Here is a 23,129-nt window from a genome sequence, read left to right on the forward strand (position 1 = left end):
CTTGTCTGTCTGTTGTTTTTTTTAAGTTCCTGATAAGATAACTTTAATCTTGACAATGTTCACATTTGATCCTCGCTGTTTTTCACATCATTACATGAAGCCCTTCTCCAAAAAATGCTGGACACCCCTGACCTTATTTCAAAGAACACAAACTCAATCACACACAAAATCTTTTCACAGATTAAGTCACGGGCTGTTAACCAAAATGTCAAAAATCAACATCTGTCTTAAAGGGATAGTTCACCCAAAATTCTACATCATTTTCTACTCACCCTCATGTAAGGGTTGGGATTATGCATCGTGCGAGACCAGGGCTCACCTTTCTTGGTCTAAAAAGACAATTGCAAGTGCTAGTACACGTGTTAAAGACCAAGCTTGGACTCTGAAACTTTTCCAAACACTTAGTCGACATGAGAGTGAGTAGAAAATGAGTTAGAATTTTGGGTAATATCCCTTTAATTAACCATCATTTTACCCTTCCAAAGACTTTGTATAATTGTTAACATCACTAATCACTGTTTCTAAATTAGGTTTTTAACATTAGCATTTTTTTTAGGTCATCAACCATTGAGCCAATCATTCAATCATTATTTGCTAGTGTCACCATTTAACTTCAATTCTAATCCAATATAAGAAAAACAGGAAGGGGTGTCAAAAAACTAAGCAACAGAATCCAAGTCGTTTTTCATAACAGTTATTTTAAAAATGGTATTTATTCACGTTTATTCCCATCTTGATCAGCTCCAGTTTTTTTTAAAGATTCTACATAAAATGGTGACATTTAGCTCTGCTTGCTACACAAACAATGTGCTCAAAACTTCAAAACTCACTTCTGGTCTGGTTGATATTGCCGTTGAAAGAGATCTAGTTTTTTGTTTTACTTGTGATTCAGAATAAATAGTGTATTTATAGCTGGTGCGGCCCACATCAAATGTTCGCCACGGTTTGAAGTCTGCGGCTGAACATATCTGATGAAGAAAAGTGCATTCATTTGTGATTCATATCAACCTCTCACTGACAGGATGTTTTTTTCAACTCGTTATTCGTCAGACACATTTTGTGTATTTTTTGATTTCCTCATGTTTTTATGTCCCTGTGTCACACGGTCTAATTACCTCTGTTCCCTTCCACCGTTTCCTCTGCTCTCGCCTCACCTTTCCTGACATCATGTTTTTCTCGCCTCGACACTCCATCAGTCTTGGCTCGGAGCCTCCAACCTCATCCTTACCCCGCTTCACCTCCCTTTGTCTCGTCGTCGCTCCCCCGGATCCCTCCGAGGGTTTGGAGTGTGACTCATCCACCTCCGTCTCTCCTTCCTCAGAGTCGAGTGAACATGAGGACAAGGGAGCAGATGCTTCGGGGGACGCCGGTCAACAGGGCGGTCCGGCAGATGCCGCCGAAGACGGAGGAGGAGGGGCGTCCCCGAAGATGACCCTCCCCAAACCCGAGGACAACGACGAGCTCGGACCGCTGCCCGACAACTGGGAGATGGCCTACACCGAGAAGGGGGAGGTCTACTTCATCGAGTGAGTCGACCAATCATCGTCAAGTTCAAATACTATGCTCTTCATTTTTTATGATATTTTGAAGTACTTTTATAAGAGTTCAAACAATACTTTAAGGATGTGTTGGTGAAGCTTCATGGAACAGCTGGTGAGGTATCATGATACAGTGTCTTCATTTTGAAGGACCACTAGATGTCACTCTCTGCTTTATAATCTTTGACTCTCATCTACTTATCTTGACCTTTAAAGTATATATTTTATTGAATTTTGTTTTGTTTGTTTAAGCGCTTTGTGACCCTGGTCTGGAAAAGCGCTGTATAAATAAAAATTACTTACTTACTTACTAATTCAAATAAATCTGGCATCATCACACACTTGTTTAAAAACACTCACTCCCTCTCAGTGAACTCATCACTGTAACTGTGCGTGTTTAGTGGTCTTTTACCGTCATATTTCTTGTAGTTGTAGGAAATATTTTTATCCGAGTTTGAATTTGAATCAATCCTGTGTTTGAAACGCTTCAGGATAACATTGATCAAAAACCAGGATTATTATCCTGATATGGTTTAGGATTAAAAAGGTGGATTTCAAGAAGGAATTGTAGCGAAACCGTGAAATGGTTCAAATAATCGATGTGTTTTGATTTTGTGGTCAGTTGGTTTTAAATGTTGCACTTGGACTGTTGCAGTGCTGAAAAGATAAAGTATAAATAAATAAAAATGATCTTGACTTAAATATATATATATATATAAATCAATATTTTTGTCGTTCGTCTGTGTTTATTGATACAAAATCCTTTTAAACTAGATCAAAGAAAAATAACACTAAGAAAAGGATGCAAAGATTAACATTGAATATCATCTTTTCACTCCTGCCCCCAAACTCAGAATTAAACAACCTAATAGCAGGAGGAATGAATGAGTCTCTGAGTCTATTAGTGTTGCATCATGGGAGGAGCATTCGTGCACTTCATCTGCTTCTAGTGCTGTTTTAAAATAAACTGTTTCATGAAGCCTCATCCACACATCACTGATGCATTGCATTTGAATATATGATGAAAATGGAGATTTGAGAAATGCAGACAGCTGCGGTCACTGAGAGGGAGTGGAAGCAATAGAGATAGTAATTTTGCAAGTCAGTCGAAAAGCAAGACGAGTAAGGACTTAAGGAAGACCAGTCGGCTGCCCTATCCTACCTGTTACACTTGTTTATAAAAAACTAAATAATAATAAACACAATTATACATTTTTAAATGAGCTCAAAGTTGAAATCCATAAATACTATTTTCTTAGTTTTAAGATAAAGATACTTCAATATTATAAAGTTAAAGAATCAAGAAGTATTTTTTTTTATCTATTTAACCTTTATATTCCAAGTTAATAACAGTTCCTTGCATGCTGAAATAATAATGTCATAGTTGCTTTTCAGAATCAGCAGAAGCCATTCTCAGACCTAAAGAATCTACGTGTAAATATCTTCTTAGCTTCCATGTTTGAAAGACCTTTCAAAAGTTAGAAAAGCACTCACTTGTAGCATCAGTTTATTTTAAAGCTGTATCTGAATTCATAATAAAAACACAACTATTTGAGTTTAATATATCTGTAACATTGATTTATATTACTGTAGCTACAACTCAGTGAAAGGCTTTAACAAATAACGTTTTTTAATTCTGATCAATAGCGGATCACATTTTTAAAGTTTATCAGTTGCTCTTTTATTCAATTTTACCACCAATTTAGAGCGTATCAGTACTTTTGGTTTTTACTTAAGCTGACACATCCTTTTCAGAGGTTAAGTCTTATTCACTGAGAAACCAAGTGCTTTAACTGCTTTCCCTGTTTAACAAGCGCCTGATCAAACTCCCTCTAGTTTAAAGGAAGATGCAAAATGACTCAGTTTTACTGTAGAAAAGAATGAAACAGATGCTAAAACGCTGAACTCTTGAAGCGTGTGTACAACATTCTTTACACTACGAAGCAGGTTCTTTAACGACGCCGGAGTTTCCCTGAAAAAAAGTTTTTCTATAAAACGCTCAAGTGTAATTCATCGGGAGCTTTTACGGCGTCTTTACTGCCACAATAAAGGTGAGTCTTCATTACCCTGAGCTACGACAGCGCCGGGAACTCTCTGCGGCTAATGTGCCTACATGAGACCATGTGCCGGAGTATATCATCCTTTAATGAAGCCATTATACGGAATTAGCTTCCCTATCGGATAACAAGATGTTTTATTACATCACTGGGGTTATTTTTAGTTTTTTCAAATTCCCCGCAGTGTCGCCTGAATCCCCGGCGTGCCTGAACGCATCATAAGGCGCTCAGACAGAAGCGATGCTTCCCTGTGATGTAATTGTCGCTCAGACCCACATATGCTGCTGCGACGCACACACACCTATACGTGGTGACGCTCATCATCTTTAGGGTCCGTGAACATTGAAAATTCCAAACAGGAAGTGACCTCTGATTGGCCCCCCGTCTGAGACGTCTCTGTTTACCGACGGAGCTCGAAGTGGAGCACGGATGAATATTGGCTGATTTGAAAGAGGCCCCAAAATAAACAAACATGGTTATTAATAGTTGTGAGGGTGTGCTTGGCAGGGGTCTTCACTTGCGACTTTTCATCTCTGTGAAGATCATGTGACGCTTCTATCTTCGGCACGCTGGTTTTTCGGGTCCCCCCCCCGTTCTTAACACACATTAAGAGCTTGACAACAACAAAAATACAGAAATGCAGGAACTAAAGAACTACCTTTTTTGATGGATCTACTGAATCCTTCAAGAAACATCTTAAGACATTTTTACATTTCACTGATTTTCTGGAACTCCTGTGTTGTTCTCGGTGTTATCTTGACCCTTTTAGTATATATTTTATTGAGTATTGTTTTGATTGTTTAAGCGCTTTGTGACCCTGGTCTGGAAAAGAGCTCTACAAATATAAATTACTTAATTACCTACTTTTGCAAGAATATAAAAGTGAAAACAGGTGCATTGACTAGACGTACTATTAGGTAATAAGGGTGTTTGAAAATATCAAATCATATTTTTATGTGTTACCATAGTTTTTTTATGGTTTATATTTCAATGAAGTGTGTGTCAGATAAAATAATAGAGTTTTTTAAAACTTATAATTAACATGCAAATATTCCCGATGTGTAAAATTGTTGGGTCGCAATTAAACTTCCCGCCACTGGATGGCGGCAGTCATCACGTCTTCGCGCCAATAAGGTAACATTGAAGTCCTGCGATGACTGAGGATAAGAGGATACAGTCAATTATAGCAGATTCTAAAGCTGATGTTTGGACATATTTTGGTTTAAAAAACAAATGAAAGCAATTACGACTTCATCAAGAGTCATGTGGTCCCTAAAATCTGCAACACCAGAGTCAAGTACTCGACAATACTACAAATATATCCTTGTTACTACAGTATCGCAATATATCATATCGTTGACCCTGTATAGTATAACCTGATAATTGTGAATAAACATTCCTAACAAGTAACTATATTAACCACTAAAGCTAGTGCCAGAAATCTAGGATCATTTTTAAGACATTCAGGGTTTTTAAGAATCACAAATCAGGAAAAAAAATGTATTGCATGTACTGTGACAACAACCCAGAGATTGTTTGTGGTGTAGAATAAAATAAATAAAATAAGTCAAATAAAGTAAGCAAATTTAGATGAAACTAAATAAAAATTAAATTTCAAGATACATTTGACGTGCAATTTTTACCTAAAAAAAAGATAAGTTTCCCTCCAATTGAAACCAAATGCATTTATTTGATAATGTTTCCCCGTCATTTAATATCACCATTTAATGTCAAAGTTTTTATTTGATTGAACATTTTCCGCTAGCTGAACTAGCAAGTATAGAATCTAGTTTAAAATGTCCTTCACTGTTACAGGTGAAAGGTCAAACTATATCCATCATTGTTACGAAGTTGTATGTCAATCATTATTATAGTTACGAACATTAAAAGGTTTTTTGTTCTTGTTTTTGGTAACAATCTAACGTTAAGGGAACAACAACCCTGCTGGCTCCACCAGAAATATAAGAACAAGCAGAAAAAATAAATGAAAAAACAGACAGAAAATTAGAGTAAAGGATAGTTTTCTCCTCTAATTCAATAATTAAAGGACAGATCCAGCTCTTTCTCTCCTTCATCAGAACATACTTTTTTACTAGCGAGGGGCTGGTAAGGCTTCATGAAACAGTGTCATGTTATTTAGAGGTCAGTAGGTGGCGCCATCAGCTTAAACAATATGTGATGTTTTATTAGAACAGTTGTTCAAACAAAAGAAAATAGTGCAGATACCACCCTCTAGTGGACTCTGAAAGTTATGACACTGTTTCATGAAGCTTCATCAGATCATCACTAGTTAAAACGTTGATATAAAGGTAAAAAAAAGTATTAACTTTAAAAATAAGCAAGGACTTTGAGAGTTATCATGATTATCTCTAGACTTCTACTAACGATTTTATTTTGTTTGTTTTTCTTTTTATTATTTAATAGTCTCTAAATATGTGATTATTTAAGTACTTTTTTCTTTTTCTATCGTCATTTTAGTGAGTATTTGGCCCTCCTCAAAAAGTATATAGAGGATATAAACTTCTTTTTTTTAATATTCTTATATGAAATATTGATTTTTAGAATATTAAGTTTGGCTTTTAAACCTTGATACTTGCCAGAAGTTATTCTTTTTAATCTACTTTTATAAGAGGCTTATTTGGATTTTTTTTTTTTTTTTTTTAAAGTAGGTTCCCAGTTGAAAAAGTTTTTGTACTCGTTATTTAGGGCATCATTTTGAATCATTATTTTAGGTTATGAAATTTGAGTGTGTTTATGTTGAGCGACAGCACCTGTCGAGACGTTGACAAACGGAGATGAAAGAAAAGTTTTGAAGGAGCCGCTGAGGTCACGCAACAAATCCACGGTTTTCATCACATATCGACCTTTGAGACAAAACCCTTGTGTTGCCAGTTTCTCTGGCTCATCATAGACGTCCAACCCGGAGCCAAGTATCTGTCCCGGAGCTGCCGGTCTACAGCTGTTCCTCTCCGTCTCCCCCTCGCCTCCCTCGCCTCCCCCTCTCTAATGAGGGAGAGTCGGCAAATAAAAAAGTATCGATCGCCGTTCGTTCGGCCCTAAAACCTCTTGGATCCCGGCGTCACCTCGCGTCTTATCTGGCGGCGACAGGAAGGAGAACCTCTCAGTCCGACGCTCACTCTCTCCTCTCTCTCTCTCTCGCAGCCACAACACCAAGACGACCTCCTGGCTGGATCCCCGACTCGCCAAGAAGGCCAAGCCGCCGGAGGAATGCAAAGAGGACGGTGAGTTGTTTTTGGTTTTCCTTCCACAAGTGTACCTGGCGCTGAGGGACGCAGCAGTGGGTGGAGCGAGGCTTCGGCACTCGTGGCCAGAGAAGCTTGTGATTTGTGTGTTTGATGCTGGGAGCGACGGCAACAAAGAGAGCTTTATGCTGCTGTGAAAGAGAAGTGGTGTCGCCTTCACCCTCGCCCTCCTCCTCGCCCTCCTCGCCCTCCTCGCCCTCCTCGCCCTCCTCGCCCTCCTCGCCCTCCTCGCCCTCCTCGCCCTCCTCGCCCTCCTCGCCCTCCTCGCCCTCCTCCTCGCCCTCCTCGCCCTCCTCGCCCTCTTCTCGCCCTCCTCGCCCCCCGACACCACAACCCTCCGCCCCGACTGAATGTCAATGAATATGTCATCAGCTCCGCGGTTCACAACTGATTCATCAATCCAAGCTTTTTTGTGTGTCTGTCTGTGTGTTAGTCACACACACACACACTTGGTGAGAGGCAACGATCGACTCCTGGTCAAACCTTTGAGTCAAACACTCATCCATCCATTGATATCCATCCATCCATTCATCCATTCATCCATCCATCCATCCACCCATCCATTCATCCATTCATCCATTCATCCATCCATCCATCCATCCATCCATCCATCCATCCATCCATCCATTGATATCCATCCATCCATTCATATCCATCCATCCATCCATATCCATCCATCCATTCATCCATTCATCCATCCATCCATCCACCCATCCATTCATCCATTCATCCATCCATCCATCCATTTATATCCATCCATCCATCCATATCCATTCATCCATTCATCCATTCATCCATCCACACATCCATTCATATCCATATCATTCATCCATTCATCCATTCATCCATCCACCCATCCACCCATCCATATTCATCCATCCAACAATATCCATTTATCATCCATATCCATTCATCCATCCATCCATCCATCCACACATCCATTCATATCCATTCATCCATCCATCCATTCATTCACATCTACCCATATCCATCCATCCATATCCATTCATCCATCCATCCATTCATTCACATCTACCCATATCCATCCATCCATATCCATCCATCCATCCACCCATCCATCCATATCCATATCCATCCATCCATCCATATCCATTCATCCATCCATCCATTCATTCCCATCCATCCATATCCATTTATCCATTCATCCATATTATTCATCCATCCACACATCCATTCATATCCATTTATCCATCCATATCCATTCATCTATCCATCCATATCCATTTAACTATCCATATCCATCCATATCCATTCATCCATTCATATCGATCTATATCCATCCATATCCATTCATCCATTCATATCGATCTATATCCATTCATATCCATTCATCCATTCATATCCATTTATCTATTCATATCCATCCATCCATCCATCAATCCATGTCCATCCATCCATTCATATCCATTTATCTATTCATATCCATCCATCAATCCATGTCCATCCATCCATTCATATCCATTTATCTATTCATATCCATCCATCAATCCATGTCCATCCATCCATTCATATCCATTTATCTATTCATATCCATCCATCCATCCATCAATCCACGTCCATCCATCCATTCATATCCATTTATCTATTCATATCCATCCATCCATCAATCCATGTCCATCCATCCATTCATATCCATTTATCTATTCATATTCATCCATCCATCCATCCATCCATCAATCCATGTCCATCCATCCATTCATATCCATTTATCTATTCATATCCATCCATCCATCCATGTCCATCCATGCTTTCATATCCATTAGGCACGTAAGAAATGATATGGATCTGAAATTGGTTTTGATTTAAAAGATGCGAGTGCATCGATTCACAAGCCCCTGAACATCTAAATGTACCAAGAATCTGTCGATGGCCAGATTACAAAGTTATGAATCGGTTTATTATATCAGCAACACAGCTGGAAGCTCTGCTTGCTTATTCTCTTTCACTTTCTCTCTGTCCTGAGACAGCTTACCTTCACTGATATAAGAACAACATCAGTTCTTCATCATCATCAGAGCAGAACTCTGACTCCTCCCCTCTCCCTCACCTGTCTCACTCTTAAAGGAACAGTCACACGCACAACAACGTCGGTCAGTTACACGTCTGTAACTATTATTTTGAATTAGGTTAAGTTTTAGAGCAAATCTTTCATATTGAAAACACTTTAAACAAGGAACTACATGGGATCACTCTCCAGGCTATTGAATCAGGTCCACTGGACTTGGTCTTTGTCTGCAGGCGAGTCAGACTTTCTAGTCTCTCAAACTGAAGAAGTCACTTGGATAAGGAGCCAAACGTCTTCACGGACACAAACCAAGTCCAGTCCACCTGATTCAATAGCCTAGAGATGGTTTTGACCTGGACAGAAGAGAGTTTGCACTCATCGGATGACATCATTTTGCACTGAATCAGATCAAATTCTTGCCCAATCGAATCGTTTGTTTTTAAAGTGCATCGACCCTGAATTGTTTCGTACCACATTTATCTAAATACATATTGAATCTTCGTCTTGTAGTTGAGAGATGCACACCCCTACCATCACCCATCTATCCTTACATATTCATCCATTCATTCATTCATATCATCCATCATTCAAATCCATCCATCCATCCATCTATATCCATCCATACATTCATATCCATTTATATTCATTAATCGATCCATCCGTCTATCATTACATATTCATCAATCCATCCCATCCATATATCCATGTATCCATATATCCATTTATCCATCAATTTAAACCCATTAATCCCTCCATCCATATCCATTTATCCATCCATTTAACCATCCATCCATCTATCATTACATATTCATCCGTCCATATCCATCCGTACATTCATATCCATTCATCCAACCATCCATCCTTCCATCCATCTATCCTTACATATACAGTACATCCATTCATCCATCCATCCATAACCATTCATATCCATCCATCCGACCATATCCATTCATCCATCCACCCATCCATTTATCTATTGATACATGTATCCTTACATATCCATCCATCCATTCATATCCATGTATCCATCCATCCATCCATCCATCCATCCATCCATCCATCCATCCATCCATCCATCCATCCATCCATCCATCCATCCATCCATCCATCCATCCATCCATCCATCCATCCATCCATCCATCCATCCATCCATCCATCCATCCATCCATCCATCCATCCATCCATCCATTTATCTATTCATCCATGTATCCTAACATATCCATCCATCTATCTATCCATTCATATCCGTCCCTCCATCTATCTAAACGTATCCATCCATCTATACGTTCATATGCATCCATCCATGGATGGGGGGATATAATCCCACAGAAAACCAAAGGCCCATCTTTAATTTTAGCTTATATTTCTACCGTCTTTTGTTAAATATATTTTTTAGGTTTTCTATATTAAAGCTGCTTTTGTATCATTTGTAACTCTTCGGAGCAGCTTTGACCAATAGTGGCCTCTTAGGAAATGTATTTTCTCACTCTTGATCTGCACTTTTGAAGTGTTTTACACATTATTTTCAGAGTCAAAAATCGGATTATCCAAAATACATCCCAGGGTCGCACAAGGCTCAAAGATATTTTCAAGCAAAGATAAAAATTGGTTCTCAAACAACTAAGTTGAGTCTGAATGTTTTTTTGATATTTAATTATTTGACGCTCAGATGCAATTGACGGTTATTTAATTGGATTTTTTTTTAAATAAATGTTTTATTCCTTAATTGTAATGTCCACACAAATGTGTCCTTCAAGCAAAACTGATCTTACATCAGATTTTTAAAACCCGTTTCCTGACATTACACTGGCCCGTGAAATTCACATCCGAGGATACAATAATGTATGAAAAGCTTCGAAGCGCGCTGACATTAAACAAGCGGACAGTTTATTCTTGACATTTCCTCGCCAACATGATACCTTTCCCCGCTCCACACAAAAGGACACCCACGTCCACCTCTTTTTTTTCCTCTCTTCCTCTCACGTCATAGAAGATCTGTGAGGAGATGAAACGATGCAGATCCTGAGAGAGTTTCAATGAGATCCAGCTTTTATCTCCGGTGTCCTCGAATCTCATTTGTCCCTCGTGGACCCTCACCGGGATGTGATGTGCTGACAGCTCTGAGGATTGTTATTGATCATGTTTGGACGGGTGCAGGGAGCGAGCGTCGCCACCGGAGGAGCTGTTGTCGTAGTGTTTTTTGCACATTTCAATTGAACTATACGTCCAAATCGATCCACGCATCATTTACTCGCACCCGTTTGTTTTCCCCGCGTTCACCTCGGAGAAGTTTTCTGATTTATATTCTAATTATGAGATTTAAAAAAAAATCCATTACAAACATATCTAAGATTGAATTTATTGTCTTCGGCTGGAACATCGCGAGGCTAATGGAAATGGTTTCGCTCGTCGTAAAGCAGCCGCCGTCGTGTTGAAATGATCCGGTCAAATGATGTACAAGGAGAGAAATAATCTATAGTAAACATTCCAGGGAATGTTTATGGAAAAGGGACGAGGATTAAATCTAGAGGAAGATTTTAACTTTAAACAGCCAAAGGCTCAGATGAATACCAACCTTTGGATTCACTTTGCGGGACAATCTGGAGACGGAAATTAAACCAATAAAACAAATTAGTTCTAAACAATTATAAGGAAGATAAAGAGTGATCAGAAGTGAATAATCAAGAAAAAGCATAATATATATTGCTATTAATAAGTATATGGTGTATGTGTATGGGGATTATAATAATACTATTGTAGTATGTTCGAGTATATTTTGTATTTATACTGATATCTGCTTAGTATATTCATATTTAGGATACTATTTCATATTATGTTGGGATAATAAAAGACAATTTGTTATAGATGCCATGAGCGTTTATATCTTGTGTATTTATGTGGATATGTGTGTAGAACTATGTGTTTATTTACTACTAAACTAAAGTATAATTGGGTAGAAAAAGAAAAAAAAAAGTACTTTTCCTTTCTCTTACTACAGTGCTTTGTTATGCAGTTTATGTATTTATTTATTAAGGCATATTATTTTTTATTATATATTTATATATAACATGTATTTTAATAATTATTATATTAATTCATTAATTCATTATTTCAGTCATATATAGGGTTTTCAGTGGAATGTAAGTAAACATCAAATGTTAGAGGAATTTTAGGTACAGGCTGATACAGTACATGAAAGCAGTGATGACTTGTTTCTACTCGTTTTGGTAGATATTTATTTTAGGTTTTCTATATCAAATCTGCTTTTTTATTATCCTCACTACTTCAGTTCAGTTGGTAACTCTTCAAAAGCTGCTTTGACCAATAGTGGCCTCTTAGGAAATGTATCTTCTCATGCCTGTGCTACACTTTTGAAGTGTTTTATGCATCAGTTTTCGGAATCAAAAATCCGGTTATCCAAAATACATCCCGGGGTCGCACAAGGGTCACAGATATTTCAAGCGAAGATAAAAATGGTTCTGAGTTGAGTCTAAATGTTGAATAATTGACTCGATATATAGAAACTTTTGTGACCCACAGACGATCATTCGATTGGTTGGTTGTTCAATATTTACTTTTAAAAGTATATATTTTATGAATTAACCTAATAATTTAAATGTGTACACATATGCATTAGTATGTGCTTCAGTTACATTGATATCAGGGACTTTTGCTGCTCAACAGGCTTCACTTCACTTCACTAACTTTATCATCAAGCAGATCCTGAACTCAAATCGTCTATATTTGAATTTGATTTAACGTGATTTTATCAAATTAAAAAAATTGTTTTAAAGTTTTCACCTCAGGAAGGGACGTTGCACCGACCAGAGCTAGCATTGGATTTTACTATTGGATGAATTAACTCTGGACAAATGTTGGTAGTATTGTGTTTTGGTGAAATAAACTCACTTTTTTTTCCGTCTTTCAATCATGAGCCTCGACCCAGAAAGTGTTGCCTGTGTTATCAGAAAGTGTTTTTGGTTGATGGTCACTAGTTACAGTAGCTAAAGTTCACGATATATAACTGTAACTGTTTCCATTGGTTTTGACCGTGTTATGCATTGATGATGACAAATTGTGTGCTTTTATTTTTTGGTCCATTGAGTCAAATTTGGACCATAAGTCATCGGTTAAACATATTTTTGTGCGGTAACCTTAAAAAAGATTAGAAAAGTGGTTAATAAAAGTAGAAAAATATGCTTTTTCTGATTAAAGAAATGCTACGAATAGGAAATAAGGAAAAGATGCACTAAACGAAAAGATAAAAAACAAACAAATAACATTTCTGAGGAAAAATAAAATCAGTCTAAATTTATTGTAAACACAAATGTTTGTATAAAATGGTTTAATAAAAGGTATATTCAATAATTAACATTATTTAAACGTTTAAATTGACAATTTCTGTCATGGGCCGGATTGATGCTCTCAGTGGGCCGTACATGGCCCTCCGGCCTGACGTCTCCCGGTGCTCGTTGAGAGGATCTTGAGAAAAAGAACGAAGGATGAATCCTGATTCAACAAGAATCCAACGGTTGACTTGTTCCCCACAATCCCGCGGGACGGCGGCGTATTCCTCTGGTGCTACAGTAGGAAACATGTATTGAACGCGGCGTCGAAAACACGTCTTCTTTTGTTTCAACACATCCTGATAAGAACGTGTCGTCGTTCGACCGCACGCTCCTTCAAATAGAGCCGCTGAAGAAAAGCTGCTCGACTTCACAGACGTACTTGCATAACTGTATATTTCTGTCTCACCTCCTTTACCTCTTTACTCTACACCACCCCCTCCTCCGTCATCCCCCTCTTTCTTTGTAGATGCAGAGAAGTAGGACAAGCCCTGTTTTCTTTCTTTTTTTTTCACTCTCACTTTTGCATCCGTGCGCAACTTCCTCTTTTGTTTGTTTTATTTTCCCTGCGCCGCCAAACAGTGGTCGGCTGTGCAGCAGAAACACATGTCGGTGTCTCTTCGCTCGTTCAGACCCTCGTAAGAGACGATTAAATCAGAGTTTAAGTGCTGTTTCTCGTCCCGGTTGCAGCGTCTTGCGTCAGATGTCAGCCGACAGGGAAGACGCTCCGTTATCGCGGCGGCGTCACGAACGCACTTTGATGGCGAGCCTGGAGCGCCGGCGCTAGAATTGAACAGGACGATACATTATAGTTGCATGGATTGAAAGTGAAGTCAGACATGTTTCCGTGTCTGGTGCTTGAACTATGGGCAAGACTTTGGTTAGCGGATGAAAGAAAAGTAAAAGCAATATTTTTGAACGTTTAGACAAATGCAGTTGAATGTGTTTCTACGCTACATTCTCTGTTTGATTCTGATAATGTCTGTACTTTAGCTACAGGTTATTCTGGAGAATGAAGGTGATGTAATAATAGACGTTGTTTTTGCATCTGGTTTTTATAGTTGTGTCGTTATAAAAACTGGTGTCAGTAGAATGTTTTGTGTAAAAATCCTTCCCCAGTATTATTGACTAAAAGATCAGACAATTTTGTTTTTATTTCAAAAGTATTTTCTTCTTTACATCAGTTCACAGTTTATCTGTAAGTATATACAATCATGGACAATTTTTGTGTTGTTTGTATGCACCTTACACAAACTGTTATCAAAAAATGTCGAACTTTAAAACAACAGTTTTAAATTTTAATACAACAATTTTCAACTTTTATACAACAACTTTTAACTTTAAAACAACAATTTTCAACTTTAATACAACAATTTTCAACTTTAATACAACCGTTTTCAACTTTAATCCAACAAATTTTAACTTTAATCCAACAATTTTCAACTTTAAAACAACAATTTTCAACTTTAATCCAACAAATTTTAACTTTAATCCAACAATTTTCAACTTTAAAACAACAATTTTCAACTGTAAAACAACAATTTTCAACTTTAATACAAACATTTTCAACTTTAATCCAATCATTTTTATCTTTATTCCAACAACTTTCAACTTTAATCCAACAATTTTCAACTTTAAAACAACAATTTTCAACTTTAATACAACGATTTTCAACTTTAATCCAATAATTTTAAACTTTATTCCAACAACTTTCAACTTTAATCCAACAATTTTCAATTTAAATCCAACAATTTTCAACTGTAAAACAACAATTTTCAACTTTAATACAAACATTTTCAACTTTAATCCAATCATTTTTATCTTTATTCCAACAACTTTCAACTTTAATCCAACAATTTTCAACGTTAATACAATAATTTTCAACTTTAATCCAACAATTTTCAATTTTAATCCAACTGTATTGAACTAAAATCAAATTATTTTGAGTAATAAATGTTTTCAAATATATTAAAACAAAATCATACTTTGATTAAAAAACAATTTTAAACTCTAAAAAAACAATTTACAACTTTAAATTAGCAATTTACAACTTTATTCAAAGTATAGTGAACTAAAATCGAATTATTTTCAACTAAAACGTTTTTTAAATATAATAAAACAATATTATTCTATAATCAAACAATATTCGACTTTAATCACACAATTTTCAATTGAAATCAAAATATTTTCTATAAAAAAAAAAAAATAATCAAAATAAATTAAACAATTTTCAAATGAAATCAAACAATTTTCAACTTAAACTATCAACAGAAATTAAATCAAATATCAAATGTAATCACACAGTTTTCAATCGAAATCACAATTATTACAATTAAAATGAACAATTTTCAAATGAAATTAAACTATTGTCAACTGTAATCAGATAATCTTTCAATTTAAAACAAACAAATTTCAACAGAAATTAAACAATTTCCTACTTTAATCAAACTCTTTTCACTTCAATTTTCATCTGAAATTGAACAGTTTTTCAATGGGAAAAAAAATGTATTAAAATTAAAATTTTCTAAATGAAATTGAAAAATATTCACCTGAAAATGAAAAAATGTCTTCTAAAATTTAACAGTTTTTCATTGGAAATCAAATGATCTTCAAATGAAGTTACACAATAATGAACTCAATGTCCGACCGTATAATAGCTGATAGCTTTTGAGAGGCCTTGAAATATCTTTATCTATCTATTATTCTTCGAGAAGAGCTGGACATATTCACCTGTGGATGACTGTGTATCTGTCACTCAACGTATCTAATAACTATATAACCATGTAACAATGTAACGATGTGATGTGTTGCACGAGCACTAGTTCATCCTCGTCTACACTTTGACGCTGAGCAGAGCCAAGGTCAACTGAAGGTCATAAATCAATATTTGGTTTTATGTCAGATTATGTTGGATTTTTTACGTAGATTGCTGAAGTAACACGTTGAATTATCGGGTTTATATCCAAGAAGATGCACTGAATACAAAGTCTTTAGTATTCAGTGCATTTCACGAGATACTGAACATCAACAAAATGTATTTTTAAAACCATTACAAGCGTTAATTAAAGTGTTTGCAATGTCGTTGTTCATATAAATCAACACTTTTTGAGCAAGAAAGGGAAAAAAGATAATTTCCAGTTGTAAAGAAATGTTCTTTTTATATTAATACATACAACCTGATTTACACCTACCTGCTGTTGCTTTACAAAGACACTGTTTCTTTTAAGTCTAATTGAAACAATGTTGCAGCAGTGAAGGATGTACTTTAATCTTCTGTATTAGTTTTGTGTGGTTTCTCTAAAAATATGCTCATTATCGTCTCATTTAATTCATATTTTTCTATTGAAAATCTGTCCCTAACTTTCTAATCAAAGCTTTATACCTTTTAATGTAATGATCTTATTTCTTTGAAAATATAAAAGAAAATAAAAAGAAATCGAGCCATTTTCATAGAAAGTATGAAACTAATTCCCCATCAAGTGTCCATCATTGAAGGCTTTGATGTTCTGAATATGACCTTCAGAAACGACCTCCAGCTCTTGTGATTGGTTCAACTGACCTCCTCCTCAGTGCAGGTCAAGTTACAATGACCTTGTGCAACATGTTCCAGTGGAACAAGAGTCTTTACAGAAGAAACAGGACAGTGAGTTCATTTTCCAAGCCAAGCAGCTTCATCCACACAATAGCACATTTGTTTCGTTTTTAATCCAATATTATTACCGAACATTTATTTTATCTTAATAATTGGATACTTTTTGTCAGCATTGAGTAAGTGGCAGGAATGTTGCGAACAAGAACCAGAGCTTCAGTGATGAATATTTTAGTGGTTAATGAATCGAGGTCAATCAATGACATCACAAACATATCATTTTATTATCCCTTGTGTTGTCCCTAGGTCAACTTGACCCCAAACAAATGTGTGTGAGGTATCCCTTGTGTCGTCTCAGGGTCAACCTGACCCGAAACAAATGTGTTTAAGGTATCCCTTGTGTTGTTTCTGGGGCAAGTTGACCTGAAAATAATTAGTTTGAGGTATCCCTTGTTTTGTCTCATGGTCAAGGTGACCCAAAACAAATGTGTTTAAGGTATCCCTTGTGTTGTTTCTGGGGCAAGTTGACCTGAAAATAATTAGTTTGAGGTATCCCTTGTTTTGTCTCATGGTCAAGGTGACCCAAACCAAATGTGTTTGAGGTATCCCTTGTGTTGTTTTTGGGTCAAGTTGACCTGAAACAAATGTGTTTGAGGTATCCCTTGTGTTGTCTCAAGGTCAAGTTGACCCGAAACAAATTTGTTTGAGATATTCCTTGTGTTGTCTCTGGGCCAAGGTGACCCGAAACAAATGTGTTTGAGGTATCCCTTGTTTTGTTTAGGGTCAAGGTGACCCGAAAAAAGTGTGTTTGAGGTATCCCTTGTGTTGTCTTAGGGTCAAGGTGACCCGAAACACATGTGTTTGAGGTATCCCTTGTGTTGTCTCTATGTCAATGTGACCCGAAACAAATGTGTTTAAGGTATCCCTTGTGTTGACTCAGTGTCAATGTGAACGACCTCCACCACTGCATATGTATTTCTTGAAGCCAGGGCGGTTGTTGACATTGACCTAGAGACAACACAAGGGATACCAGAAACACATTTGTTTAAAGGCCATCAGTTCACCCTGACCCTTATATAACACAAGGGTTAAAATCTGTTTTTTGGAGTTATTTATCAAACTAACTGTAGAAAAAAGAGTTAAAATGCAGCTCCTGGAACTTGAAGGGCCTCAGATGTAGCGACGAGCCACAGTGGAAATGAAGGGACTTGACCACAATGACAACATGTCCCTCTAACAAATTGAGCAATTTATCTACATGATTACAGACGTGCGAGAGCTTATCTGAGGACTTGGCTCGCACAGCCAGAACCTAAATTGCATTTTCAGCGACCACTTAAAAATGACAAGCTCATGAGGATCGCTGGTGCTGATGATGGCCCACTTGGTCTTCACACCTCTGTTGATGCTACACAACGTCGTTTTTACGTTTCCGACAAGAAAAAGCAACAGAGTCTCCTCGGATGAACTCGCCAAAGCGCCGACATCAGCACTTGAGCTGCTCGAGTGCATCGTCTACGTCCACCTTCACCAGCTCCAGAGACTCGCCCTCTTCAGCTTCACATACTTCAGCTTTTTTTTTTGGGCGCTCTTCATCATCTCCAATATCTCAGTTACTTCAAAGCACTCGAGCTGCTGAAGAACCTCCACCTCCTGACAATCTTTTCTCACACCTCAGCTCCGAGTCCACTTCAGTGCCGTCACGGAAACATCGTGGACGGGCGAGAGTTATTAGGGTCAGCGTGATGGACGGGATAGTAAAACTGTTATCAATGACTGCATTTGAAGTTTTGCCTCCGAAAAATTATAAGCTTGAAAATTTCCAAAATATGTTTTAAAAGGGCAAATCTAAAGATGTGTTTCTCTTCTTTCACTATAGAAGTTAAGTAAGTAAGTAATAGTAAGTAAGTAAGTGTTTGAGGTATCCCTTGTGTTGTCTTAGGGTCAAGGTGACCCGAAACTAATGTGTTTGAGGTATCCCTTGTGTTGTCTTAGGGTCAAGGTGACCCGAAACTAATGTGTTTGAGGTATCCCTTGCGTTATCTCAGGGTCAAGGTGACCCGAAACTAATGTGTTTGAGGTATCCCTTGTGGTGTCTCTGGGTCAAGGTGACCTGAAACAAATGTGTTCGAGGTATCCCTTGTGTTGTCTCTGGGCCAAGGTGACCCGAAGTAATTCATAGTTATTTGTAAAGCACCTTTCTAGACCAGGGTCACAAAGCGCTTGAACAAACTAAAGATCAAGACACATAAGACGAACACAGGAGAGACAGAAAATCAGGGAAAAGCACAAATAAAAAATGTCTTAAGATGTTCATCAAACAAGAACCAGAATTTTAAAGTTGATCCTGAAAGAAACTGGCAGCCAGTGAAGGGTTTTAAGGATCGGGGGAAATGTGAGTTCTTCTACTAGAGCGGGTCAGAATTCTCGCTGCAGAATATAGAAAAAATACACAAAATTAACTGCTGTGTCATAAATAATAACAATATTATATTTTACTAAGGCTATTGTGCTAAAATACAACTACGAACTATTCTCTATAGTAATAGATCATTCATGTATTCAAATAAAAATAGAAATATCGGAAAATGGTCAGAATAGTTTAGATTCTTTTTCGTTTTACTGCTGCAGGAGAGACATTTTCTTCCTGTTTAGACACGAAAACAAACTCTCCAGATTATGTTGTCATTTTTCCAAGTTTAGAGATTTTTCTCTGTTGAAGGAAACAGTTTCTGGTCAGTTTTCTACAGTGTTGAACTAGAGACAAGTCTTTGTCAAATACAACACCCAGGTTTCTCAGGCTCAGTTTGACGGACTGACCTAAGTCACCCAAGTACTGACTCAACCCTGGAACCTCATCATCAGGAGCAATCACCAGGGTTTCAGTTTCAGTTGTGAGACCTCTCTTTTGTGTTTATCCTGAACAACATCTCCCCACAAGTGCTTGAACCTGATGCTGAACAAGAGAAGGTCGAACAAACTCCACTTCTAAGACTAAGACTTTTTTTTTCTAACCATCAGGCAAAGGAAGGAAAAGGTTTCAGACTAGAGAGGAGAGAACTAGAGCCAGGTCACAGTACTGTCTCTGCAGCGTCTTGATAAGCTTCAAAAACTTGTTTCTTCTCTTCTCTCAGTTCTGGTCTCTGGTTTAATTGTCTGCACATGTCTGCAGGAGACGAGCACCGGCGGGAGTTTACAGACGAGGACAAACGTGTTTTTCTGCAGTGAAGTCTTGTATTTTTCACACCGAGAACTAGAGGAAAAAACAACCTTTGTTAGTTTTTCGACTGCTGACATCAGGTTTTTCAACTGTTTCTTTTAATACCTTAAGTTTTAATTGATTTTAAACGATATGTTTAAAGATATAATGTGTAGTTTTGAAAAAAACTGTTAATGTGAAAGAAAATCCTTGTGAATGAAGGATTTTTTTTGTCGGCAGAGGATTTGGAACTGGTCGAACCTGGTGAGACAAATCCTTCAAAGTGGAATTATGACTCAAATATCTTCACAGCTCGTCGTCCAGATTTACTTAATACTCGATCTCACCGTGAGCTTGAGAGAAGAAGTTTCAGTCCATTTGTAAATTGACTTAAGATCATGTTAAGGATCATTTTGTTACATTTAATATTTTGTTTTATTGGTTTTATGATTTATAAAAACACTTTCTAAAGTTTATTATTTGAAAATTAAATAATAATCAATATAATGAGACCAATTAGGTTTTTATTTCACAATGTACTATTACTTAAAGAGAAAAAATACATGAGCATAATACGTCTAATAATTAATATTTAATACATTTAATAAATAAGTAACACAGATATATTGAATGCAATTCTACTCTAAAAGGTGTTTTTTAGGCAACATTCACACCCAGTAAGTACCGTATTTTCCGGACTATAAGTGGCAGTTTTTTTCATAGTTTGGCCGGGGGGTGCGACTTATACTTATGTGTGAAATTATTAACACATTATTACCAGTATATCATTTCACATGTTATTTTCACACTAAACCGCAAGAGGGCGCTCTAGGCCTGTGTTGATAATTTTGACGTAAAAGAGGAAGCGCCGCATCTTCTACCTCGGGAGTTAGTTAGTTGTTTAAAAGTAACACCGAGGATGAAGATTTCATTGGATTTGAGTTATTTGGAGTCACACGGATGGTTTGGTAAACTTCTTAGCATGTTATTTATGCTATAGTTCTCTGAATAAGTCTTAATATGTTATGTTAACATACCAGGCACGTTCTCAGTTGTGTCATGTAACGTAACGTACAATTATTCAGCCTGTTGTTGCCTCTATTCTAATTTTATTTTAAATTACCTTTCAAGATGACACGTCTGTTTTTGGGGTTGGATTTTATCAAATAAATTTCCCCCAAAAATGCGACTTATACTCCAGTGCGACTTATATATGTTTTTCCCTTCTTTATTATGCATTTTATGGCTGGTGCGACTTGTACTCCGGAAAATACGGTATTATTTTCCCATCTAATGTGCAAAGTTAACCATTTAAAAAGTTACAAGGTGAATTTTATTAAATGTTAGTTTTCATAAGAAAAGCTTTGTATAAAAGGTCAAAACAATTTTTTAAAATTTAAATCAACATTTTCCTTATGTATCAAAACCGACCTTCATAAAAATGACTATATTCAGCGTCTATATCAAGAGTGAGGATTGTTACTGGGTCACTACGGTGGTCATTATGTTGTGGCTCATGGTTTAATTTCTTATTAACCTCAGGGCTGTGGAGAAGAAAGCAGTCGTACAAAGAGGAGGTTGGAAAGAGAAGGTGCGACAGAGACAGATGTGTCTACTCACTGGAGAAACAATGACTCACTGACTCATGAGAAACTATAATTTCTTGATTTCCAACTCACTTAAAGCTCCTTCAACACAACCACGAGTCTTATGCTGTGTCTCAAATCGCATACTTCTCTTAGTATACTAGAAATTAGTATGCATCAGGATAGTGTGTATACTAACTAGTACGCAAATTCTCCACAGATAGTATGTCTCAAATCAAACTCTGCTGCTACACACTAACAGGAAATGACGCGACAGCTTCTTCTTCTACTTCTATTTAACGATGGTTGCAACCAGCTGTTTGAACGCTATCGACACCTGCTGGCAGCAAGTTTGGAAAAATAAAGAAAGAAAAAATATGAGAATCTAAATAATCGCGAGATATTTAAGCTGGTATCAGCACCGAAGACGTCTCATCCTTCTACTGCTGCTGAAAATGCACCTGTACGTATATGAATATATATATGCATTTATATATGACGTAACTTACGTTTAAAACGTCACTAAGATGGCGTCTGTTTAGGGTGGTTAGTGTCCATCGAACCATACTCAGTTTTGTGGGCGTTTTAGTACGCCACTTTAGTGTGCATGGCGCACTAAATTTCGCATACTAAGAATTGAGACGCACTTACGGACTAAAAATACTAACTTTGAGTACACAAGTATGCGATTTGAGACACAGCATTGATCTGTTCTTCCAATCGCTGATGACCTTTGTCACTTATCAAAGTGTGTTGTTTGTGTTTGTGTCATTCAGGAAAGTAACTACATATATCTTCACATGTTTCAATAGAAAAAGGTTTTTCCAACTTCGTTTTAAAATGATGTGAAACGGATCTTTTTTCAAACCAATTCCCTAAAAACGAGCTCACACACACACACACACACACACACACACACACACACACACACGCTCCATCCAACTTCCGAAAACTTCTTTAAAAGTGCATAAGAATTTTCTGGAATGCTTTGACGAGATGAAAGCGGCCGCGAGGAGGGATGTTGAGTTTTTTTTTTACTGGAGGAAAGAAAGTGTTGGAAGATGATCTGATGGTTTATTTTACCACAATTCTTTAAGGCTTTATCATGAAAGCAGCTTAAGATAACAGCCTCGTTTCTCCTCTTCTACGGGTCTGTCTTCTCTCCGTTCTTAAGTGGAGCTTGATTGATTCTCTAACCTCTGGGTGTCCCCTGCCTCTCACCCCGAGAAGCTGGGAATTCGCTCCAGCCTTTCTCGATGTCAATGAAGGAAAAAGAGGTAGAAAATGAATGTATTATTGATTCCCTTTCCATTTTTTTCAACGTATCTTTAAAAATAAATGATTTTTTTATTTTATTTAGTTGAATTTATTATTTTTGTGGGTCATGTGCTTTTCTAATCCTAAACAAAAAAGCGAAAGAGTTTCAAAAGGCATCATTAAAGTCATTCATATGTCTTCTTCTTTGTTTGTACTCCACGTTCACTGCCTTCATTCTCAGGGATCAGAGCGGAATTCTCTTCAATCC

The 23,129-nt window shown here is 37.1% G+C and overlaps 1 protein-coding gene across 4 annotated transcripts in view; it reads left to right on the forward strand.

Annotated features, from left to right (window-relative positions):
- magi2a (membrane associated guanylate kinase, WW and PDZ domain containing 2a) overlaps positions 1-23,129 on the forward strand; it is a 240,912-nt gene that overhangs the window by 150,195 nt on the left and 67,588 nt on the right. For all 4 annotated transcript variants that reach the window (XM_087786601.1, XM_087786598.1, XM_087786599.1 and 1 more), the window contains exons 5-6: positions 1,322-1,526; positions 6,758-6,837. In XM_087786601.1, the coding sequence (XP_087642727.1) occupies positions 1,322-1,526; positions 6,758-6,837 (285 nt within the window). The remainder of the gene's footprint in view (positions 1-1,321; positions 1,527-6,757; positions 6,838-23,129) is intronic.

The sequence above is a fragment of the Callionymus lyra genome, chromosome 3 (genome assembly GCF_982586985.1).
Source record: "Callionymus lyra chromosome 3, fCalLyr1.hap1.1, whole genome shotgun sequence".
NCBI classification, from domain to species: domain Eukaryota; kingdom Metazoa; phylum Chordata; class Actinopteri; order Syngnathiformes; family Callionymidae; genus Callionymus; species Callionymus lyra.